Raw genomic sequence first — 20,448 nt, forward strand, 5'->3', positions numbered from 1 at the left:
ACAAACCTTTTCACCTCCTCTTTGAGCGATATAATCACTGTTACCTTCCAACATGGTCCAACAATTTGTAGTACAAACTAGTTCTTTTTTAAGCATAACCTGGCCTTTTAAGCAACCTGTACAGAGGACGTCCATGTTCTTTGATTTGTTCGTTTTCCAGCCACAGAAAACAAAGTGTATTATAAATGAGCAGAATCCAACCTCTCCACCTCATAAATAACTTAAATGATATCTTAACTGAGAACTGGAGTGTAATTCTGTGTCAATCTACTAATCAATTAATGGCCCATATGTCTCAGCACTCCTGCCTCCAACATCTCAGAAGTGAGAACTAGTGAACTGGAGGCGTTAGTGAAGTCGCCCAGAAATAGATGAGGAGGTTCACTAAATTACTAACGGCAGGTTAGACACCTCAGCAGGAGAATCACGCCGCTGCTCTGAGCACGACACAAGCACCCTGCCAATAAGCGCCAGGAGTTAATTAAAGGACCTAACCAAGGACACTTAGACTTAATAAGTGTCCTTATTCTGATGGAATGCTGAAACCCTGCACTACGTAACAGCTCGACAGGCCTCACTGGCTGGAACAAAGCTCAAGGAGTTATCATTCCTCGTCTTTTGTCCTTCCTCTCTCCTCTTGTCGTCTGAAGTAGGAATGACTATTTGTGTTATTGACTGATCTGTGGTATGTTCTTTTCCTTTCTTTTGTTGAGTGACTGATTAAAGGGGAACCCCACCAGTTTTACACATCTAAATTAGTTATCCATTTATGAGAAGTACCACTCAGAAAGTGAGAACATTTATGTAATGTCCTCTGGGGGCCTGGCAAAGCTGCCCAGCCAGGAAAAGTGAACCTGGCGATTTTATAGTGATGTCTTCATCCTGTGTTACAAACTGGGGTCTGACTAAAACTGAAAGAAGCAAATACTCTCGTTCAGTTAATATCACCTAAAATGATGAACTGATTATTACAAATCGTGGCCTTTCCCGTCACTTCATTGTGAATTAAAGGTGCCGGTTGCAGCAGAGAACAATATGTTATGTATCAAGAGGGTCACAGAGAGAGAGAGACAGGGGGATGTACCTCTGCAATGAAAAATCCATTGGTACCCAAGTCTGTCCAACTGTATTCAGATCAGGCCCAGTCTCAGTTCATTTCAGGGTAAATGTGATGTTAGTGAGTTGATACAACAAGGAGAGAACATCATGTATCACCTGGAATACTGTACAGTCTGGCTTCACTCGAATGCCCAGCGGATCATTCATCACCCACGTCAAAGCTGATCTAACTTAGAGGCAGTTAAATATTTTCCATGGATAGAAGGATTTTAGGATCTCCAGGAGGCATCTGTGCACGTCAGGTTGCATACAGAGTCCAGACTATTTGGACAGTTTGTTTTTCAGGCTCTGTGTTTCAGCACATTCAATTTGAAATAAAATGTTTGAGTAGTTCTACATATAGAAAGAGCTGTGTCCAAAAACCTGGACAGCTACTATACACATCAAACAACATCATCATAATCAATAGTCTATGGAAAATCCTGCCTGAAGTCATTGCCTGACAGACCTCATTGGATGCCTCCTGTCTTCCCAGGCATTCCCTGCAGCCACCTTCAACCCTGTGGGATCCAAGTGTCCAAATACTTGTGGCCTGGACTTCATGTGTTTACTTAAGTTTACCGAGGACCCACAGAGCAACTAAAGATGACTTAGCCTGATAATCAGACTGAACTGGCGTTTTGTTTCATGACATCATTTAGTCTAAGATGATATTTGGTGTAGTTGATTTCTGTTTGCATTATATTTGCGTTATATTTTTTGTTACATTGAGCGACATCGCTGTACCATCGCCATCATTTTCACAAACAACCATTTCTGGATCAGAGAATGCAACATTCACATCCTTGTTGTGCAGTGAATTTCTCTCTCAAGCTCTTTTTGCCCCATGTTCATACAACTATTTGTCATTTTTTGCACATGAAATTGCATAACTATGAATATGTTCCAGGAGAAAGTGCCTGAAAATGGGCTGCATTTCCCAATATTTATCCAATATCACACAAACCTTTTCACCTCCTCTTTGAGCGATATAATCACTGTTACCTTCCAACATGGTCCAACAATTTGTAGTACAAACTAGTTCTTTTTTAAGCATAACCTGGCCTTTTAAGCAACCTGTACAGAGGACGTCCATGTTCTTTGATTTGTTCGTTTTCCAGCCACAGAAAACAAAGTGTATTATAAATGAGCAGAATCCAACCTCTCCACCTCATAAATAACTTAAATGATATCTTAACTGAGAACTGGAGTGTAATTCTGTGTCAATCTACTAATCAATTAATGGCCCATATGTCTCAGCACTCCTGCCTCCAACATCTCAGAAGTGAGAACTAGTGAACTGGAGGCGTTAGTGAAGTCGCCCAGAAATAGATGAGGAGGTTCACTAAATTACTAACGGCAGGTTAGACACCTCAGCAGGAGAATCACGCCGCTGCTCTGAGCACGACACAAGCACCCTGCCAATAAGCGCCAGGAGTTAATTAAAGGACCTAACCAAGGACACTTAGACTTAATAAGTGTCCTTATTCTGATGGAATGCTGAAACCCTGCACTACGTAACAGCTCGACAGGCCTCACTGGCTGGAACAAAGCTCAAGGAGTTATCATTCCTCGTCTTTTGTCCTTCCTCTCTCCTCTTGTCATCTGAAGTAGGAATGACTATTTGTGTTATTGACTGATCTGTGGTATGTTCTTTTCCTTTCTTTTGTTGAGTGACTGATTAAAGGGGAACCCCACCAGTTTTACACATCTAAATTAGTTATCCATTTATGAGAAGTACCACTCAGAAAGTGAGAACATTTATGTAATGTCCTCTGGGGGCCTGGCAAAGCTGCCCAGCCAGGAAAAGTGAACCTGGCGATTTTATAGTGATGTCTTCATCCTGTGTTACAAACTGGGGTCTGACTAAAACTGAAAGAAGCAAATACTCTCGTTCAGTTAATATCACCTAAAATGATGAACTGATTATTACAAATCGTGGCCTTTCCCGTCACTTCATTGTGAATTAAAGGTGCCGGTTGCAGCAGAGAACAATATGTTATGTATCAAGAGGGTCACAGAGAGAGAGAGACAGGGGGATGTACCTCTACAGCACTGAGACCAGGTCCAGAATGGGAGCAGACAACAGGCATGAGTTCTGTGCTCTGACTCTTCCTGTTGTGTTTTACAGCCCCAAACTCCTGGGAGCAGCTGTGAGCCTGTTCAATTTAGGACAGACAGATGGAGATAGTGTTTGTGGTGATTGCATTAACATATCCAACCCTGATGAGGGCAGCGGTTTTGGAGGAAGGACCAATGAGTCGCGTTAGAAAGGAAGGGCAAGGAAGTAGGAGACAAAGGATGTTGAACAAAAGCTTGGAGCTCACTTATTTTTCTCATTACCTCTTCTCATTTCCTTCCTCTCTCTCCATCTCCTCTCTTTATCCTCCTGGCTTTTTCTTTTCTTTTGTCTCTCTACTGTTTCCCGCTCTCTCTATCTATCACTAAAGACGACCGCAGGCTGATGGGAAGCAGCCATGTGATGGCGAATACAGCAGCTTTACAGACGAGGGAGCAGAAGGTGAGAGCAGGATTCAACTTCTCCCCTGACAAAACACAGAATACATCTGAATACCAACGACCGTGCTTGTTCACACACACACATACCTTACTGTACGTGCACACACACACACACTGCAGCCTGAAACAACACCGGACTCGATCAGACTTGAGTTGCAAATCTGGTGACTTCAGATTTGAGCATTTAAAAATATATGCTTGTGCTGTGAACACGTGCTTGTACTGCAAAACAACATCAGTATTCAGCAGTACGAGTTTTATTTGTATTCTCCTATTTAGGCAGTAATGAAGACAGACCGAGTAAAGTTTTCTCTATTACCTTTTCCCTCTCTCTCACTTGCAGCGATTGGCCCTGAACCAAAAATGCACGATTTGTGAAACTGCATGCAAATCCACAAACAGACTGCATCTCGTCATGTGTGACCCTGTATCTTAGCTGCCTTTACAGAGAGCGTCCTGATGAAGAGGAGGGTGTGGAGGGCAAGTCATTTTGTCAGATGTGCCACAGATTCAGTCAGATCCATAGTTTACTCTGGACCTAACTCACCCATCAACAAACTTAAGCATATTTCCTAAAAGTATTCCTTTAAGATTTGCTAATGTATTTCTTTAGTGCCCTGTTAGTGGAACATGAACGTTGCAATGTTTATTACACCCTACAGTACAAAGATACTGTGTACTATTGTCAGAGCCTCAGTAGTATTGGAAGTAAAATGTAAAAATATCCTGAAGGTGGCAGTTAAGGAAAGGCCATGGGATTAAAATATAATGTGTCCTTCCATCGGCGCGGTTCAGACAGGAAACACAAGCGTCCTGAGTAACTCAGTAGGTCTCTGCCTAGTGTTTTGTCTACAAGTGGAAATTATCATTTGTTGGTGGTGTTAAAAGGAAAAATGATATTGAAAGGGGAATTCTGAGCCCATGGTGACTCCAGATAAGAAGATGAAGAAGTCCCCAAGCTTATTAGAAATAACCCTCTGGGGACCATGAATACTGACCCAGTAATTTTATCTTTACTCACATCTCGTTTTGGATGAGGGACAGAGAACGCCATCATTTATCGATGCTAAAATGTGATGTAATTACACTTTGAGTAAAACCAAAACACACAACGCAAGCTGCAGTCGAATCCACACACTTTGGCTCACGGTGTTTCCTCTTTGTAATAAAGTGTGTGACACCTCCACCCGGAGCAATCAAACACCAGAGGGAGTCAGTCTGTACATCCAACTCAGCTGAGAGCTTCATGCATCCACACTCATCATTAGCAGCAACAGGGAGGCTCTAAACTCTGGGAGATTGTCAGAGTAACAAACCATAAGGAATGCTGAATTCTGAGGGATAAATGAAAAGAAGCTGAAGCTAAAGTGTTGTGGTGAAAGTGTGTGTGTGTCACAGTATCCCCATTAATATTCTTGTTGGTGATGAAAGGGCTCTTAGCACAGCTGCAGCTCACGTTTATGGGGATGTTCATTTTTTCTATTCAACAGTGAGAGCAACGTTGAGGAGCAACGTAAAGTCTAACTTTACAGTAATTTCACTTAGACACTTAATAGTTATAGTGTTCTCTAGTTGAACCATATGATTTAGGGTTGTATAGTCAAAAGCTTTTATCTAATATAACATATCTACAGTTATTCTGTCACCCTAAATAGATACCAGAGGTTAAATAGAAGACTCAAGATGAACTGATGTGTAAAAGTCAACAAAGCCTCATCCTTTTCATTTCTACACACTCACAGATATTAAGGTAATTTAAATGTCAAAGAGATTTGAGCTGCCGTCTGGGCCATTACAGCTACTGCACAGAATGATCACCTGATCAGCCGACGAGTTGACCCAGATGTGTATGAAGTTAGCTGTAAGGTTATACCCCAGATGGCTACGTCTTGTATTTACTTTCCTTCTGACGCAGAAATAAGTGTGAGAAATGATTTGACTGAATTCGTGTTTATTCTGAGGCTGACACCGTTTGCCATCTCTACAACTGAGGTAGTGAAATGAGCACTAGCTACAGAGTCACCGTGCACACTTTTAGGGGAAACACAGCAGGTAAAGAAAAACTGAAGTTATCCTTTAAATACAAGCTATAGCAAGTTATAGCAAGAATGAATTAATTACTTTTAGTCAAGCTTATTGAGACTAATTATTGAAGATAAGCCCTTTAAGAAAGTAAGTAACTAAGACAGAGAGCGAGAACAATAAGGTGAGGGGGATCTGTACCCTACCAGGAGCTGAGCTCTATTCTATATCTGCATCTATTCCCTTCTCACAGGAGAAACTGAACAGTTGCTAGAACCCAGGAAAAGACTAAATAGATCACATGTACTGAAATAAAGACCCATTCTCGAAACCTCATTAACACTAGCACCAACCAAATTCTAAAGTCCGACCCTGAATTGCTTTTGAGCTGATAAGAAAGTCACCTTGTCAACTGTTTCTTCCAATTACTTTTCATGATAAAAAGGCAGCTTACAGTTCATCTGTGGGGCACATTTTTTAGAATAAATGTGAATAAACAGGGGAACAAAAGCTGCACACAGAAACACAGGCGATTCCACATGAGAGCGAGTGAGACAGAGGTCTCCACTGCCAAATTAAAGTGCAGATCTGCATTCAGCAGGTGGAGCACTGAGCAGAGAGGAGCCATAACAACCCAACTAAACATAATGTCAGTGCTCCAGTGCAAACATAAAAGCAACAAGCTAAATACGGTAGCTTTACAGTATGCAACAGATTCTTCTCTGCTGCCACTGCAGGCACTAAAGCAAGAGCTATTAAAACGGTCACCTACTCCCTTTATAACCCTTCAGACTTATTAACACAGGTAGCTAGTTAATCTTATATGAAAGAACAACATCAGAAAATTAGAATGAGCATCATTTGGATTCATTACAGTTGTGCTTCATTTATGGTGAGAAATCCTACTTGTCTCAGGAGACAGGTGAGACGACCTTTAAGACTCCACCGCCTCTACACCAACAGTGCTATGAACTACTGTCAGTTCTTGTTCGTTCACACACATACTATAAATCTAACACACCCATCATCCATTTTATTAGCTGTAGCTGTGTGCTTACATCATGTCATTGTCAGCCCAGCATGTTTTCACCCACGTGACTTTTAATCTTTAAGGGAGCAAAGTCACAAGAGTGGTACTATGTGCTAAATGCTAAACTGAACACGGTGCACTGAAAAGTAACAAAACAAACCAGCAGACAATTAGTAATTAGTAGAGCAAACCCACCTTTATCTTGATGTTTTGTCCTCATCCTTTTCTACATTTGTCATTTCTCTGCTCAAGAGGGATAAGTCCTCATTTCCATGTAACCTAACCTAACATTAGGGTCTGACAAACTCTGCTTGCATCAAAATGCAGTTAACGGCCATTACAGTGTGCATTTGCATAAACAAGCTCTCTTGTGGTGCATTTCGAGCACTCTCAGGGGCCTTCTGGCAGTCACAGGGGCCCTAAGCAGATGCTTATTCTGCTTATGCCTCCGGCCAGTTTGGCTTTAGGGTGTTTGAATCCTGTGCTGTTACAGGACAAAGCATCTTTGCAATAACTTTCTATTCATGTAGATATATGAAACGTTTAGGTTAATGTCACAATTCAAAGAATCTGTCAAAAAACACTGATAGCAACAAGTCAGCATAAGTAATTTGAATTCTAATCATTTGAGTGAAAAAGTGTTTTTGATGACACGATCAGTTATGTTTAAATGATACCAAATGATCCACCGTAATCTGAGGGCTTACGATGTGTGGTACATGTCCCTTTGCTTTCACTCACACGTTGGTGGTGAAGATGCCGTAGATCAGGTCTTGCTCCGGCAGGTAGAAGGTGCTCTGCAGCTCATTGTAGTAGAAGGGGATTTCCCCAGACCGGGAGCAGTTAAGCCTCGCCTTCATGAACGTGGTCCAGGTGTCCTCCAGGAGAAACCGCCCGCCAATGTCGTTTTTGCACACTCGTGCCACGCGGGAGTAGACCGTCTTGCCACAGTCGTGCTCTACTGCGTTCTCCCTCAGGAAGAAGAAGGTGAAGAGGCCGATGTCATAGGCTGAGATGAAGTGGGGCTCTGCCGGGAAGGAGGAGGAGGAGGGTGGGAGAGGAATGTTACATAGTGACTCCAGGGAAACATTTAAATATTTGCATCATTTATCTTCTAGATGCTGCTTTGACCCCAGTACTCATTATTATCACATGCACTCCAAACAGTGGAATTCTACTGTTGCACCCCCATTTGAGATGGTCTGGAAAAGAACCTGCAAGCAAGAGAAGGGAGTACAGAGCAAGGAGGGGAGGAGAAGATAACAAATGGTTACCAATAAATCTGTCTGATGTTTTGATGGTAAATCCATGGAGCTACGTCTGTCTAACTGGATGCCTGTGCTGCTTTTACTGCCCTGGGCGACACTGCCAATGATTAATGGCCCTCCCTGCTGGGTGGGTTATCAGGTAGAGCAGACTGAATAACAGTTTGAATGGGATGTTACTGTCATTCTTTGTAAACACACGACTCAGAAGAGAATTCTAATTCATTGCTGTGAGCACACGGAGAAAAAGCATGAAGTTGTACAACTATGTCAGTCTAAACTCCAACAGTTGGAGGCTGATGTGACATCAAACGTCTTCGTGATGTCTGACCCACATTCCTCAAAACATTTATTCCTTGTTGCTTTTTATAGTATCTAATCATCGTCTTTATGTGCCAACATTTTAAAATATGAGTATCTGATATTTCTGCCAACACCTCAGCTCCATCAGGCTTGAGTGGGATTTTGTTTGTGGTGCTTGCCGCCTCTAAAAATGACATCTGTGCTGAACATCTGTGATGAACTCAAACATAGCATGTCTTTCCAGAAACAGTCCAGATTATTCTGTAGCTCTGAGTGAACAGCTCTCAATGAACCTTTCAGGACAGCACAGCAGCAGGTGTCTGCAGTGTATTAATGTCAGCTGACAGGTGCTGAAGAGATTTATGACATATAATATTGAAATTCAAGCCAGATTTGAAAAATAAATCAATGTAAATATGGCTAACAGTTGTCTTTTGATATAGCTATAGATCCATTCCTTCTCACATCCCACAGGCTTATCATCACAGCGTGACTACCTTCTTGTGACATTTATGATATTTATGTTATAATCTGAAAGTGAAGAGTCCAAAAGGAAACCTCCATGGTGCTGTTAGAGCAATGAGCTGAATGTGGCTTCATCACACTGTTGTTTTATTTCCTCCTGCTCTTTTCTTTTTCAGGCGAGTCATGTGCACGAGAGGTGAAACAGAGAAAACACTCCTGTGCTGTTGGCGCTTCAGTTTTCCTCTGGGACCCATTTACCGTAAGTGATATCACACACCCAGACACATGCTCGCACACTCACATGAGCACAAAAACAAATGGAGGAATAAACCTTAATGTACACGGAGCCGTGCACCCTCGTAAACAAACAAACAAAAACAGGGCGATGCTGTTATAGTCATACACACAAATACAGAAAGCGGAGCTGACCTGTTAACAGAATGTGCCTCTGGGGCAAACGAGGCCTTTTATAAGAGAATAAGACTTTGATACAGAGCAGGAAGAGACACAACAGCCATCAAATTCCATTTCACATCTGTGATTAAAACAATCAGTGGTTTGAACTGACCACACATAAAGGCACTCGGGGTGTAAAAACACTATTTCAGCAAAGACACCATCACCTGAGGGACAGTAAACGTTCAAGGGGCCGAAGACCTCACGCTTGGACAATCACACTTATTCTACAACGATGTGAGGCGAACGTGTTAAAAGGGTGAAAGGTGATCTAATGTTTTCAGTTTACATTTAATGAAGTGGAGGTTCTTATCAAGTCCGTCTTGATCTACAGTTACAGGCTCAACAAGCCACAATGTTATTAAAGAAAGTAACAAACCCAGTCGATGTCATCGTTATCATCATGGCTGACATCCAAAGCTGCAGTTGCATTTAATCTTTAGATCTGTAGCAAAAACAACTTGTCAAACCACTTGCTGTCGATGAGCAGCACATCCCCAGTCAACAAACATGGAGATGACCAAGTGGGCTGTTTCCCGTCTGCTGGCTCAGCTGAACAGATAACTATCATAATGTATTAGTGCTACGTGCACTCTTTCTCTGCAGCTAAACGCCAGGTATAGAGCCAGCTGCGTTTATGCATGTCTCAACTGTGTAGTGTAAGAGAAGTGTGTACATCAGTGTCTTTGTGTGTGTGTGTGTGTCTTAGCCAAAAGGCAGGTGCAGGCTGACAGATTCTGCAAAACAATACTGATGCTGTGTGGGTGCAAATGTGACAAACAGAGTTTTTCCAGCTCCCTGCTGAGCAGTGAACAGGTTGTTCTGTCTGGCAGGTGGTTGGGAGCTGGAGAAGTGACGCTGCTGTCGCTAACATCACTTTAGATCAAACATACTTTTACTATGCACATAAGAGAATATGGCACAAGAGGAAGGCAGAGGTCGGACGTAATGAAGTACAAATACTTTGTTACTGTACTTAAGTAGAATCGCCAGGTATTAATTTTTCTGACCAGCCTTTACTTTGTTACTGTACTTAAGTAGAATCACCAGGTATCTGTACTCCAGTATTTATTTTTCTGACCATCTTTTAAAGCTGAACTGATCCTGAAATGTGTTCATGTTAGTTAATGTCGGTATATTATTTCTTTTGTTTGAAGTTAGAATAGTTTAATAGTCTTAGAGATATACTGAAATGACGTGAAGCTCAGTTACATTTGTAAGGAAACAGCTGGTAGAAATCCTTCAAAGGATTACTTTTTACTTTTATACTTTAAGTACATTCCAATTCCTTTTTTACTTTAGCCTTTTTTCTATCTGTCAAGTTTGACATTCTTTTACTACACAGCTGTAATGGATGTACAAAGTGCAGGACCTTGACATTTGTCTGATTAGTTCTGCATTTCCAGCAGGTTCCATTACCAACTTGGTGTCAACTAAAAATGACCTCTTTGGTTAAATTGTGGCTTGATTAACATCCTTCTGAGTTTTCATAGTTCAGCTCCTACTTTAACCAAGAGCTTGAAGTCGGTAAGTCATATCCATGAAAACATTATTCCTTATTTCAGGACTGATGAGGATTTGACTGAAAAATTAATCTGCCCTAATAGACACAGTAAAGCTCAATAAATTCAACAAAACCAAGGTGAGGAAGTTACAGTGGTGGAGGGAGCTGCAGCAAACAGTGCAAAGTAATTAGTGAGGAGTGTCAGGTTATAGTGGTACACCTGTATGAATCTGACTGGATGTTCCAGGTCAGCTGGCACATGAATGAGTCACTGACGGTGAGTGTGACCAAAGCAGCTAATGCCAATCATCACCTAATAAAACGCTCCATTTGCCAGGAGCAGATCTCGTAGGAAAAAGGAATGAAACATAAACATTAAACAGGTGCAGTAGTAGTTTTATTTACAGGTAGAAATGTCACATGTTTGTATGGTTATACACAGGATTTAAGAGGTTTCTGGCTTTAGCTTCATATCTGGGACTGTGTGTGCCCAAACAGACTGAGAGGAGACAGCAAATAAGAGGAATATAAATAAATATGTTGTTACATACAAGGTCTTTGGAGGATTGAGCGAGGCACAGACATTGTTTGGATTATTTCACAGGTGACTCTGTAGCCCCTCATGTCATTCAGATGCATGATGGGAAACAGCTGGTCAGCACCTGGCAAGGTTCCAATCCAATAATGGAACAGATTGATTAGATTGAGGACCCCTCCCTGCCGTCGATTCCCCTGAACTGGAGAGGCTTAGAGCTGGAAATGAGATTTTCATTCACACCCCAAATCCTCTGAGAGCCCAACTCCATAACCCTCCAAGAATCAGCGGCGAAGCAAAGCAGGCTTTGTCTGTGATGGTGCGGCTGTGTGTGTTTGTTACTAAAGTCGAGTGCAATATGTGTTTGACTGTGTGTGTGTGTGTGTGTGTGTGTACGGCTGATGTTGATGAGGACACATCCACTTATCTACATACTCTGTGTGTGTTTTGTGTACGACACACACGCATAGGCCAGACACACATGGAAGCACATGCATTAATAAATAAGTAAACACACAAGCACACACTCACGTGCACTTAAAAAGTCCCTGTGTGATGTGAAGCATGCTGTGTGTTGTAATTTCACCCTCTCCCTGCTGTGAGGAATAATTACATCACTGACCGAGTCCTCAGTCTGTTTCCTCTGCTCCCCTCTCATCCTCCTCCTGCCTCCTCTATCAACACACCACATACTTGTATTTCTGCCTTTACTCTAACTCCCTAATTTCCAAATCTTTCAACACTACAGCTGACCTAACACGGTGTACTGTATGGTAATACCCGTTTGGTGATTGGTGATTAATGCATTAGTCATATGTCAGAGCATCTGATGATGGATTAATTGATCAAGTCTTTTATAAAGCAAAAACTCTTAAGCATTTATTCGCTCTAGCTATTCTATGTTTCATATTGTGAAATGCCAACTTTTTATTTTAGATGCCGGTTAAACATAACGGTCATCTAAAGACGTCCCCTGGTTTAGCTCAGAGCTAGTGGGACATATGCTGGATTGGATGTTATTTATTAAGACATTTGTTGTATTTTGTTAATAATCAAAATCACAGTTGATTTCTTTCCCATTTTTATATCCACAGGCTAGTGGGACATATGCTGGATTGGATGTTTATTAAGACATTTGTTGTATTAAGACATTTGTTGTATTGTACCTTTGACAGATGCTCGTCTTTTTTACTGATAATTCAAACTAGTGAGTTTCATGTTCATCTACACCTCAGAGTTACCAAGGAACCGTCACTCAGCAAATGTCGTCTGATGCAGGAAATACATTTGACCTTTACTTCCAGAACCACCTCACTGTTCTGTACAACTTCATGAATCCAGTAATTTCTGCATATTAGAGGAACTTGATGACAGCCTCTTACAGTGGAGGGTCCAACTACATTTCTGCTGGATTCAGGGTGTGGATTCAGGGATTTCTGCTGCAGCGAGGAAAGATTATTGACACTGACACCAGTTGGACTACACAGCAGTTTATATTCTACACTATTCCATAAATTCCTGATCGGTACTGTGTGTGTAACACACTCAACCTCGACTCAACCGTCTTTGTAATCCTGTGAAAACACCCCTGTAGAGTTGATGCATCTTGGCTGTAACTAAAGAGCCAATTGTGCTGGAAGAAAACGTGCAGACTTTCCCATCTGCCACTCCAAGCAGGCATCAGAAGACATTTAAAGTAGCAGGAGGAATTTTCAGAGATTGTTTGACACAAGTCTGTACCCTACTATTTAGCCTCGTGTGGATTATTGGAAAATCCAATCAGTTACTTCTAATCATATTATCAATTCTTTTAGATTTGAATCCTCACATCTGATACAAAACAGTGACGAAACACTGAACCTAGGAAACAATTAAAGCTGTAACTCAAACCAGTACGTTTTAAATATGCTCATTTCAGTGTTCTAAAATTAACCAGAGTCAATCAATGGAGATGATTTCTAATCGCTGAAGTTATTTACTGAGCAAAAATGACAAGTTTCCTTTTGGTCAAGGTTCTTCAGCGTGAGGATTTGGTGCATGTCCCTGTTTGGCATCAGCCCAAAGGAGCTGTTTCACAGTGTTGTGATATAATGTATTAGATATAGATCAAAATAAATCATTAATTGGTGATTAAAACAATCAGTTCCAGCACAAAAACACATGAATAAATGATACTCTAAATATAAATAAATAAATACTTCTCAGTGTGAGCCAAGGAACATCATATATGGCGTTTTTGTGTGTTACTGTACCATTGAGCCACTTCGAGTTGTACTGGGCGGTCCGGAGAGGCGGCATGCCACCCAGGCTGCGGTATATGACAGGGTCACGGCCAGAGAAGTCAATGACTGTGGCGGCATACAGCTCTCCGCTCTCTGTCACTACTGCCGTGGAGTTGTGACGAGGGTCGTACGGGCAGCGTGCCACGCCGTTCACCCGCTCTAGCATGCTGCTCATGTTGCCCACCTGTGATGGATAAAAACACAGATGGAGAAGTGGTGAGAAAAGGCAAGTAACAGGTCAAGCCTAGAGTGTTTTTACTGCATTTCTCCATATTTACACACACACAATCATGCACTCAGTCTTACCTCTCGGGTAATACACAGTGGTTGGAAAGCATTGGTTCCACAGGTCATGACCTCAGTCTTGTTCACCAGCAGGACTCTGATGTAGTTCTGACACTCAATCTGCACAGAAGCAGGTGAAGAAGAAAGCTTTCAGAAAGTTTCAGCAGAGCCACAGCTGAGGTGTTTGTCCAAATACACTTTGGCATGTTGCTGAGAAGAACAATGAACCAAGTGTTCTGGTACCACACTGGAACTCAACCAAAAGCAAAGCAATTGTGTGTGAATCCTTCACTCTCCTAAGTCCATTGTTCAAAAATATGAATTCTAGAATGGAAGCCTATCTGTGACATCGACAGAGGCTCTACAATAAGTTAGGTAAATGCTTCAAGAAAAGAGTCAAAGCTTCTTTTTTTTTAACAAAGACATGAAAGAGATTTACTGGTAATGAAACATTTGATGTAAGTATCATTTTTTGCTTTGTGTTGTGGTGGAGAACTGAGGTAATTGCAGTGATGCAGGTTTCAAAGAGAATTTTTTTATTTATTTAGTTATTTTTGTATTTGATATTACTCTTCACTCTCTAGGCACCGTGGAAGATAAAATGACATGACAATCAGGTCTGACCAAATTGAAATAAGACCACTGATTGCAACACTGGTTATCAGACATACTTGAAAGAAGGTGCTTTTGTGTCTGTCCCTGCCTTACCCTAGGCTCTTCTGTTCCTTCCCTTCGCTCTTGCCCTCTCTCTTCACTGCAAGAAAAACAACTCTTGATTGAAGGGTCTGAAATAGCTGTTCTGTACAGAGGCCTCCCATGAGGCCCATAAGGACCTCAACACAACAGCCAGAAGATACTGTATCAGGATGGCCTCTCTGTAGGCCGAGCAGAGCTGACATGAAGTGTTGCAACTGGGGCCAGGATCAAGATTACCTCTGTTTTGCCTTTGCTCTGACAGGACTTCCTGGTTTCCTCGTCCGGTGCCCATTCTGTTACCTAGGAAACAAAAACAAGAAAGAGTCCAGGGAGAGAGGCCAAAAAGCAGTCAGCTGAGTCCTTCAGACACCACTAAACAGTTACAAAACAGCTGACTGTTGCTAATACTGTAGGCATGCACAAAAAGATGCATGAAAAGACTTTAACCTCATTGCTATTGGTTTATTGTGTAAACATGGCGACTGGCTTGCCAGCTAAGAGCTTATTTGAGGGTAGCAGACAAGGTAGCCAACGAGGCCGTTGAAGGGGTAGAGACAGCATTAGCATGTAAATAGCGCTCTCTCTCTCAATCTTCTTTTTTTCTTACCTCTCTAGCTTTGCCTCAGAAGGTTTGCAGCACTCGCCTCTGCTGTCACCCTCCCCTTTCACTACTGCTGGCCAATTATATTCCTGTTGATGGTTGTGTCTCGAGCTTAATTATGGATGCAGGCAACAGCGCTGCAGGACCACAGTGCAAACACACTAATGCATGTGCATACACACATGCCGCTTAGCCACCAGACTCACACTGGCGCTTGTTAAGAGGGTTGAGAGATGTCCCTCAGTCTATATGCAAGGTGCCAGGGGACCCACTGGTGTGTGTTTTTGGCCTCAATTTACTATCCTACCCAACTACTCTTCTTCTGATCTCACTGCCCAAGTCAAATATCTAAAAGTCCAAAAGTCTGGCATTATATAACATCAGTCTAATGTTCCAGCTTTGTCCATTTCTTTCTGCCCTCTCCCAGAAGAAGAGAAGACACTGCACATAATTATCTATTTCTTATTAGTTGCCTTTCCAGGACAATCGACCAGTGAGACAAAACTGTGACCCAACATTGAACAAAGCTTGACAAATGAGGCCGACCAAGAGTCAGCACAAAACTAGGTCAGTATTCCAGGAGACAAATGGTCTCGAACAAACAATAAGTCCAGAGTAAGACTCTCATCCACTATGTGGCTCATATTAAACACCTAAACTGTATGTAGATTTGGACCATTTTAGTGTTTAGATGTGACTTTGTGCTCTGTGCTCATTTTGCTTTAATTCTAGCTCAGGGACTAAAAACTGTATAGCCCCAAGACTCAGCGAGGAACTCTCTTGGGAAAATAAAGTCTTGACTTAATCACATTTTTAAGATTCTCAGTGCAGAGAATGCAGCTTTTTAAGAGTTTATATTTAATAATAATTTAACAGAACTTTCTGGAGATAAAATGTTGTGCTCCTTCCTGTGTGAGGTATATATATATATATAGACCTTTCATTTCATAAATCAACTGTGCTTGCAGAAGTGGAAATGTACGATTTTGGATGATTAGCCTCTGCACAGATTCTTGCTAATGAGTAAAAACACCAGTCTGAACAGAACTAGCCACAGCCTGATGAGCTCGTCAAACATCTGCATGTTGTCCTGGGATGTCTACCAAGGCTTCTATATGAAGTCAACTCATGGTGTCAACTGTTTTGTGACTGATCACACCAGAACTGTTTATGAGGCCAAAACACTGTAAAAGAAGTCATTTCTTCCCATTTGTGATGCCATGTTTGATTGTATGAGATGCAACTTAAAGCCCCTTGGATCAGTAAACTGACCCTCCAGCACTACCTGACCTGGTTGGCAGATTAATTGGGCAACTACCTGATGAAGAAGGTGAAATATTTAGCTGATAGATGTTCTGCTCATTCACTCACTAGCTGGTCAGTGCCTTTGTTGCTGCAGCGAGAGATGAGAGCGGTCAGAGTGAACCAATAGAGTAAAGCTTGGGGCCAGAGCTGAGGACAACTGCAGAGCCCATTGATAACTCTGTATGTTTGTCCCATTACAATAACTGCACCCCGACATCACACTCCACTGTTAATATAAAATTTTGATTAGAACAGCTTCAACCAAGCAAAACTAAACATAAACTCGACCAGACACAACCATATGCACAAACAGGTTCAAAGTGGAGACTTAAACAAATCCATTAGCTTTAAAGCTATGTTTAGGTCCTGCAGCTGGCAGAGCGTCGGCCCATATTGATAGTTACAGCTCATCTCCCCAACTCCCACGGCAGCTCCCTTCAATTAACCTGCTTCAGACAGCACTGGAGAAAAGGACAGCTACACAAAGTAAACCGCGATTAAAATGAAATTTGAGCTTCAGACATAAAACATGAATGAGATGAAGAAATAAAAATACTGAAAGTAGCTAATGTGCCCTTGAGGAGCTTGGCTGTCTCGTCACGTTGCCCGTGCCACTGTCGAACAGTACGCAGACAGTCGACAGCCTCAAACGTTGAGCAGCGTGGCACCTACCATTCAGAGAGCAGCCAGCCCCGATCACTCTGCCTGCTGAAATGAAAACACTCCTCCTCCACAGCCCCGCCTGTCAGCCTATGACAGCCTGGGGACCGATAGGATGATGTCATTGTAAACACACACATGATTGCTCACAGGGTGATGGATGCCTTTGCGATGAATCATGGCTTGGGGCATTACGATCTTTTCAGCAGGGCCCCATCTCCAAGGATCCCCATCGGCTTAACCCGCTGACCTTCACTAGCAAGTGCCCCCCCCTCCACAGCCACAGTCGCACAAAGCGCCTGTGAGAATACAAATTCTACCTCAAATACCTTCACACTGTTCCAAGCCCTGAATGGCCTGACTGCTGCCAACAGCATGAATAAGAGCTGTATAATGTGTGGGCAGGATGCAGTGTTCACAACACATCTAATATAAAGAAGGGTCACAAATACACATTCCATGCTGATATTCAAGTAATTATTTGCTGCATATTTATTCACTTGAAATGCAAAAGTACCACCCAGTATCCTAGCCAGATGTCTGTTGACTTAGGAAAATGTGGAACAAATGAAATAAAATTTAGTTTAGAAAAAAGAAAACATAAGCATCAAATTTACAAAGAGCTTTCCCCACTCTTTGTTTAAGGTTAGGAAGGTCTGTGCTGATGATTAAAAGAAACTGGTGTTGAGAACAGTCTCCCCTGTCAACCCCAAACTAACCACCATACTGTATGTACCAGACCTGGATCTGTCACGTTCCAGGTCCAACACTGCTGGAGTTAATACACTGCCAGTGTACAATGTTGGATATATGAGGGGAGCGTCTCATGCAGCTCAACCACGTCTCTTTCCTCACAGGCCAGCTGTCAGAACAGGTTGCATCTGTGAAGAGTGACAACCACTTTTACTAGGTTTGTGTTTGTCTCTTCTCCTTCAAAAACCATGAAACAGGAGAAAGACCACTACAGCATTTCATCTATGTGATATTCAAGAAATACAGATGCAAGATAAAGACCAGGCAGCATCTGTGCAAAGTACAGTCACTAGGTGTGTATTACACCGATCATGGAGTTGTAAAAGTATATTAAGGCTTGTAAAGCACAAAAGACATGTCTGTAAACACCTCGATATGTCTACAGTTTAATAGAAGTTGTGAAAAACATCCAGCGGTCAACTGAACGAGAACAGAGATGGAGTTGGCTCAGTAAGATGTTTTCTGGCACTGTAGCAAAGTCAGCATTTCCAACTCTTAGCGGCCTCATCTGACATCTGAACAATCAACCAGGACTGTCGTTTTCCTGTTGACGACAGCCTATGTACAATTATCAGTAACAAAATTGTAGATTTTATTAACATAAAGGATAATGTTAATATACAACGGATAATTTGTCAAGGATAAATATGGAAGGGAAAAAAGCATGTGAAATGTAATTTAGGTCCCTGTCCCTGTTACATGAACTACTGGATAATTAAAGTCGGCAGTGTCTCAGATCGGTGGAATCATCCGAGACAAGTCAGACAGAGAGTTTCAGTCATTTTTCAAGCTCTAATAAGGCCCAAGGTCACACAGCTTGTTTAGTATCTGTGCTTGTAGCCTCAGATGCATGTTAGGGTTCACTTCCATCTATTAGCAAGGTCAACCTCCATGTACATTCTTTGAAATCAAGCCCCTTTCCAAACCTGAGCCCAACTTCCCATTTCTTCCAAACTTGCCACTCCTTAAACACAGTAAGAAAATCCTGCCCCAGGCCTCTTTCTTTAAGGAGAGAAAAGGGGCGAAAAACATGAATTTTTTATGGGCAAATAAAATAGGCAGAAAATACAATTAGTAGCAGGAAAGAGGATCCATCACTTTTACTGCAGAGAGATGGTGACTGGGCTCGAAAATTAATTCTATTTTTATGAGAAAGAAGAACAGAAGGGAGAGAGAGATGGAGAGCAGGCAACACTAATGAAGTAAAAAGAATTTGCAAGCAGCAGTGGCTGCAAATGTGGTCGTTCCTGACATGTGGCGCTGTGTTGATAAGGCTGCCTCTCACTGACACACTGCTAACATCATGTGTGACAACTAATTATAACTCATGAATATTGTAAGTAAGTGCGTCAGGGGAGTTATGGGTGTTTGAATAGGAGCTGTCTAGCACTTGTTACAGTCAAGATAGATTTTTATAGCAGTGCAGTGGGATTGGACCAAACTGGTGTGACTTTAGTCTAGAAAAGTACCAAATAATAAAAAAAAAATTAACAATTTCTTTTTATAAAGCATAGTGCTTTCAACATCCAGACATTAGCCTACATTACAACCTAAACTAATAAAGACAATTTCAGAAAATGACTTGAAAAACTAATAGCACATTCTGCTAAAATGCCCTGAGCGTGACAGAAGATAGTTCAGCACTGATAATGAAAATCAGGACATTTAAGAAGAACACTTCCTAGAAATATTTACTCTACCTTTTGCTCTAGGGCAGAAAAAAACACAGACAGATGTGCCATACATGTAAGCAGGTCGTTTGCAATCAAAGCATGAATGGGCAGCATGTCGTCAGTGTCTCAGATGAACACATCACAGGCTCATTGTCTTTTCTTCTCTATTCATCCTGCTACATTGCATAGTTTTCCTCTGACATGTGACATTCTGCATATCCACCCTTCACCTCAGAGATGATTCATCTGTTTTTCTTCACTTTAAAGCATCCTTCACTTTTAGGTTGTTGGTTGTTTCCACTTATCTCCAGCCCATCACTCCTCTGTGTGATCCACCTTTCTATTGACTCTGCCTTGTTCTCTCCATCTACATAATCGGCTATGTTAGGTTTCAATCCAAACCCAATATGTTTACAAACACAACTTGACAATATGGCCACTTTTGGCACAAATCGGTGCTCAGGTGGTGCAGAGTAGAAACACTCTGTTGCTAAGCAGTTATGTGACCACTTGCACAAGAATGATTTGTTTGAGGATTTTCAGTCAGGATTTAGAGTCCATCATAGTACAGAAACCGCATTGGTGAAAGTCACCAATGATCTTCTCCTAGCCTCAGACAATTCCATCAGGGGTTGGTTCGCACAAGTATATAAAGACAAACACACACGCACACACCACATGTCAGGAATCGGCGCGTTATGCTGCCAAAAATGTTGAGGGTGAACTCAATTAAAAGGCCAGACAAGGAAATGTAAAACAAAACCGTCTCTTTAATAAGAGAACTAACGCTAAACAAAACCATACAAGACACGGTGAAACACAAAAATCACAGGTCGGTATAAACAGTCCGAGATCAGAGCCAGCAAACACATACAGCAGAGGAATCCAAATACGTAGTCCAAAGGGAAGTCCGATAATTATACACAGTGACAGTCTGAAGCAAGAGGGCAAGGCAGAACAGAATAGTCAGAGGAACAAGCCGAGTCAAAAACACA

The 20,448-nt window shown here is 41.8% G+C and overlaps 1 protein-coding gene across 4 annotated transcripts in view; it reads right to left on the minus strand.

The window, feature by feature from the left end:
• The window catches only part of sema5ba (sema domain, seven thrombospondin repeats (type 1 and type 1-like), transmembrane domain (TM) and short cytoplasmic domain, (semaphorin) 5Ba), a 163,278-nt gene that overhangs the window by 39,744 nt on the left and 103,086 nt on the right, over positions 1–20,448 (minus strand). For all 4 annotated transcript variants that reach the window (XM_020623972.1, XM_020623973.1, XM_020623969.1 and 1 more), the window contains 4 exons: positions 14,699–14,761; positions 13,787–13,885; positions 13,451–13,664; positions 7,412–7,697 (listed from right to left, as the gene is read on the minus strand). In XM_020623972.1, the coding sequence (XP_020479628.1) occupies positions 7,412–7,697; positions 13,451–13,664; positions 13,787–13,885; positions 14,699–14,761 (662 nt within the window). The remainder of the gene's footprint in view (positions 1–7,411; positions 7,698–13,450; positions 13,665–13,786; positions 13,886–14,698; positions 14,762–20,448) is intronic.

The sequence above is a fragment of the Monopterus albus genome, unplaced genomic scaffold (assembly GCF_001952655.1).
Source record: "Monopterus albus unplaced genomic scaffold, M_albus_1.0 scaffold318.1, whole genome shotgun sequence".
NCBI classification, from domain to species: Eukaryota; Metazoa; Chordata; class Actinopteri; order Synbranchiformes; family Synbranchidae; genus Monopterus; species Monopterus albus.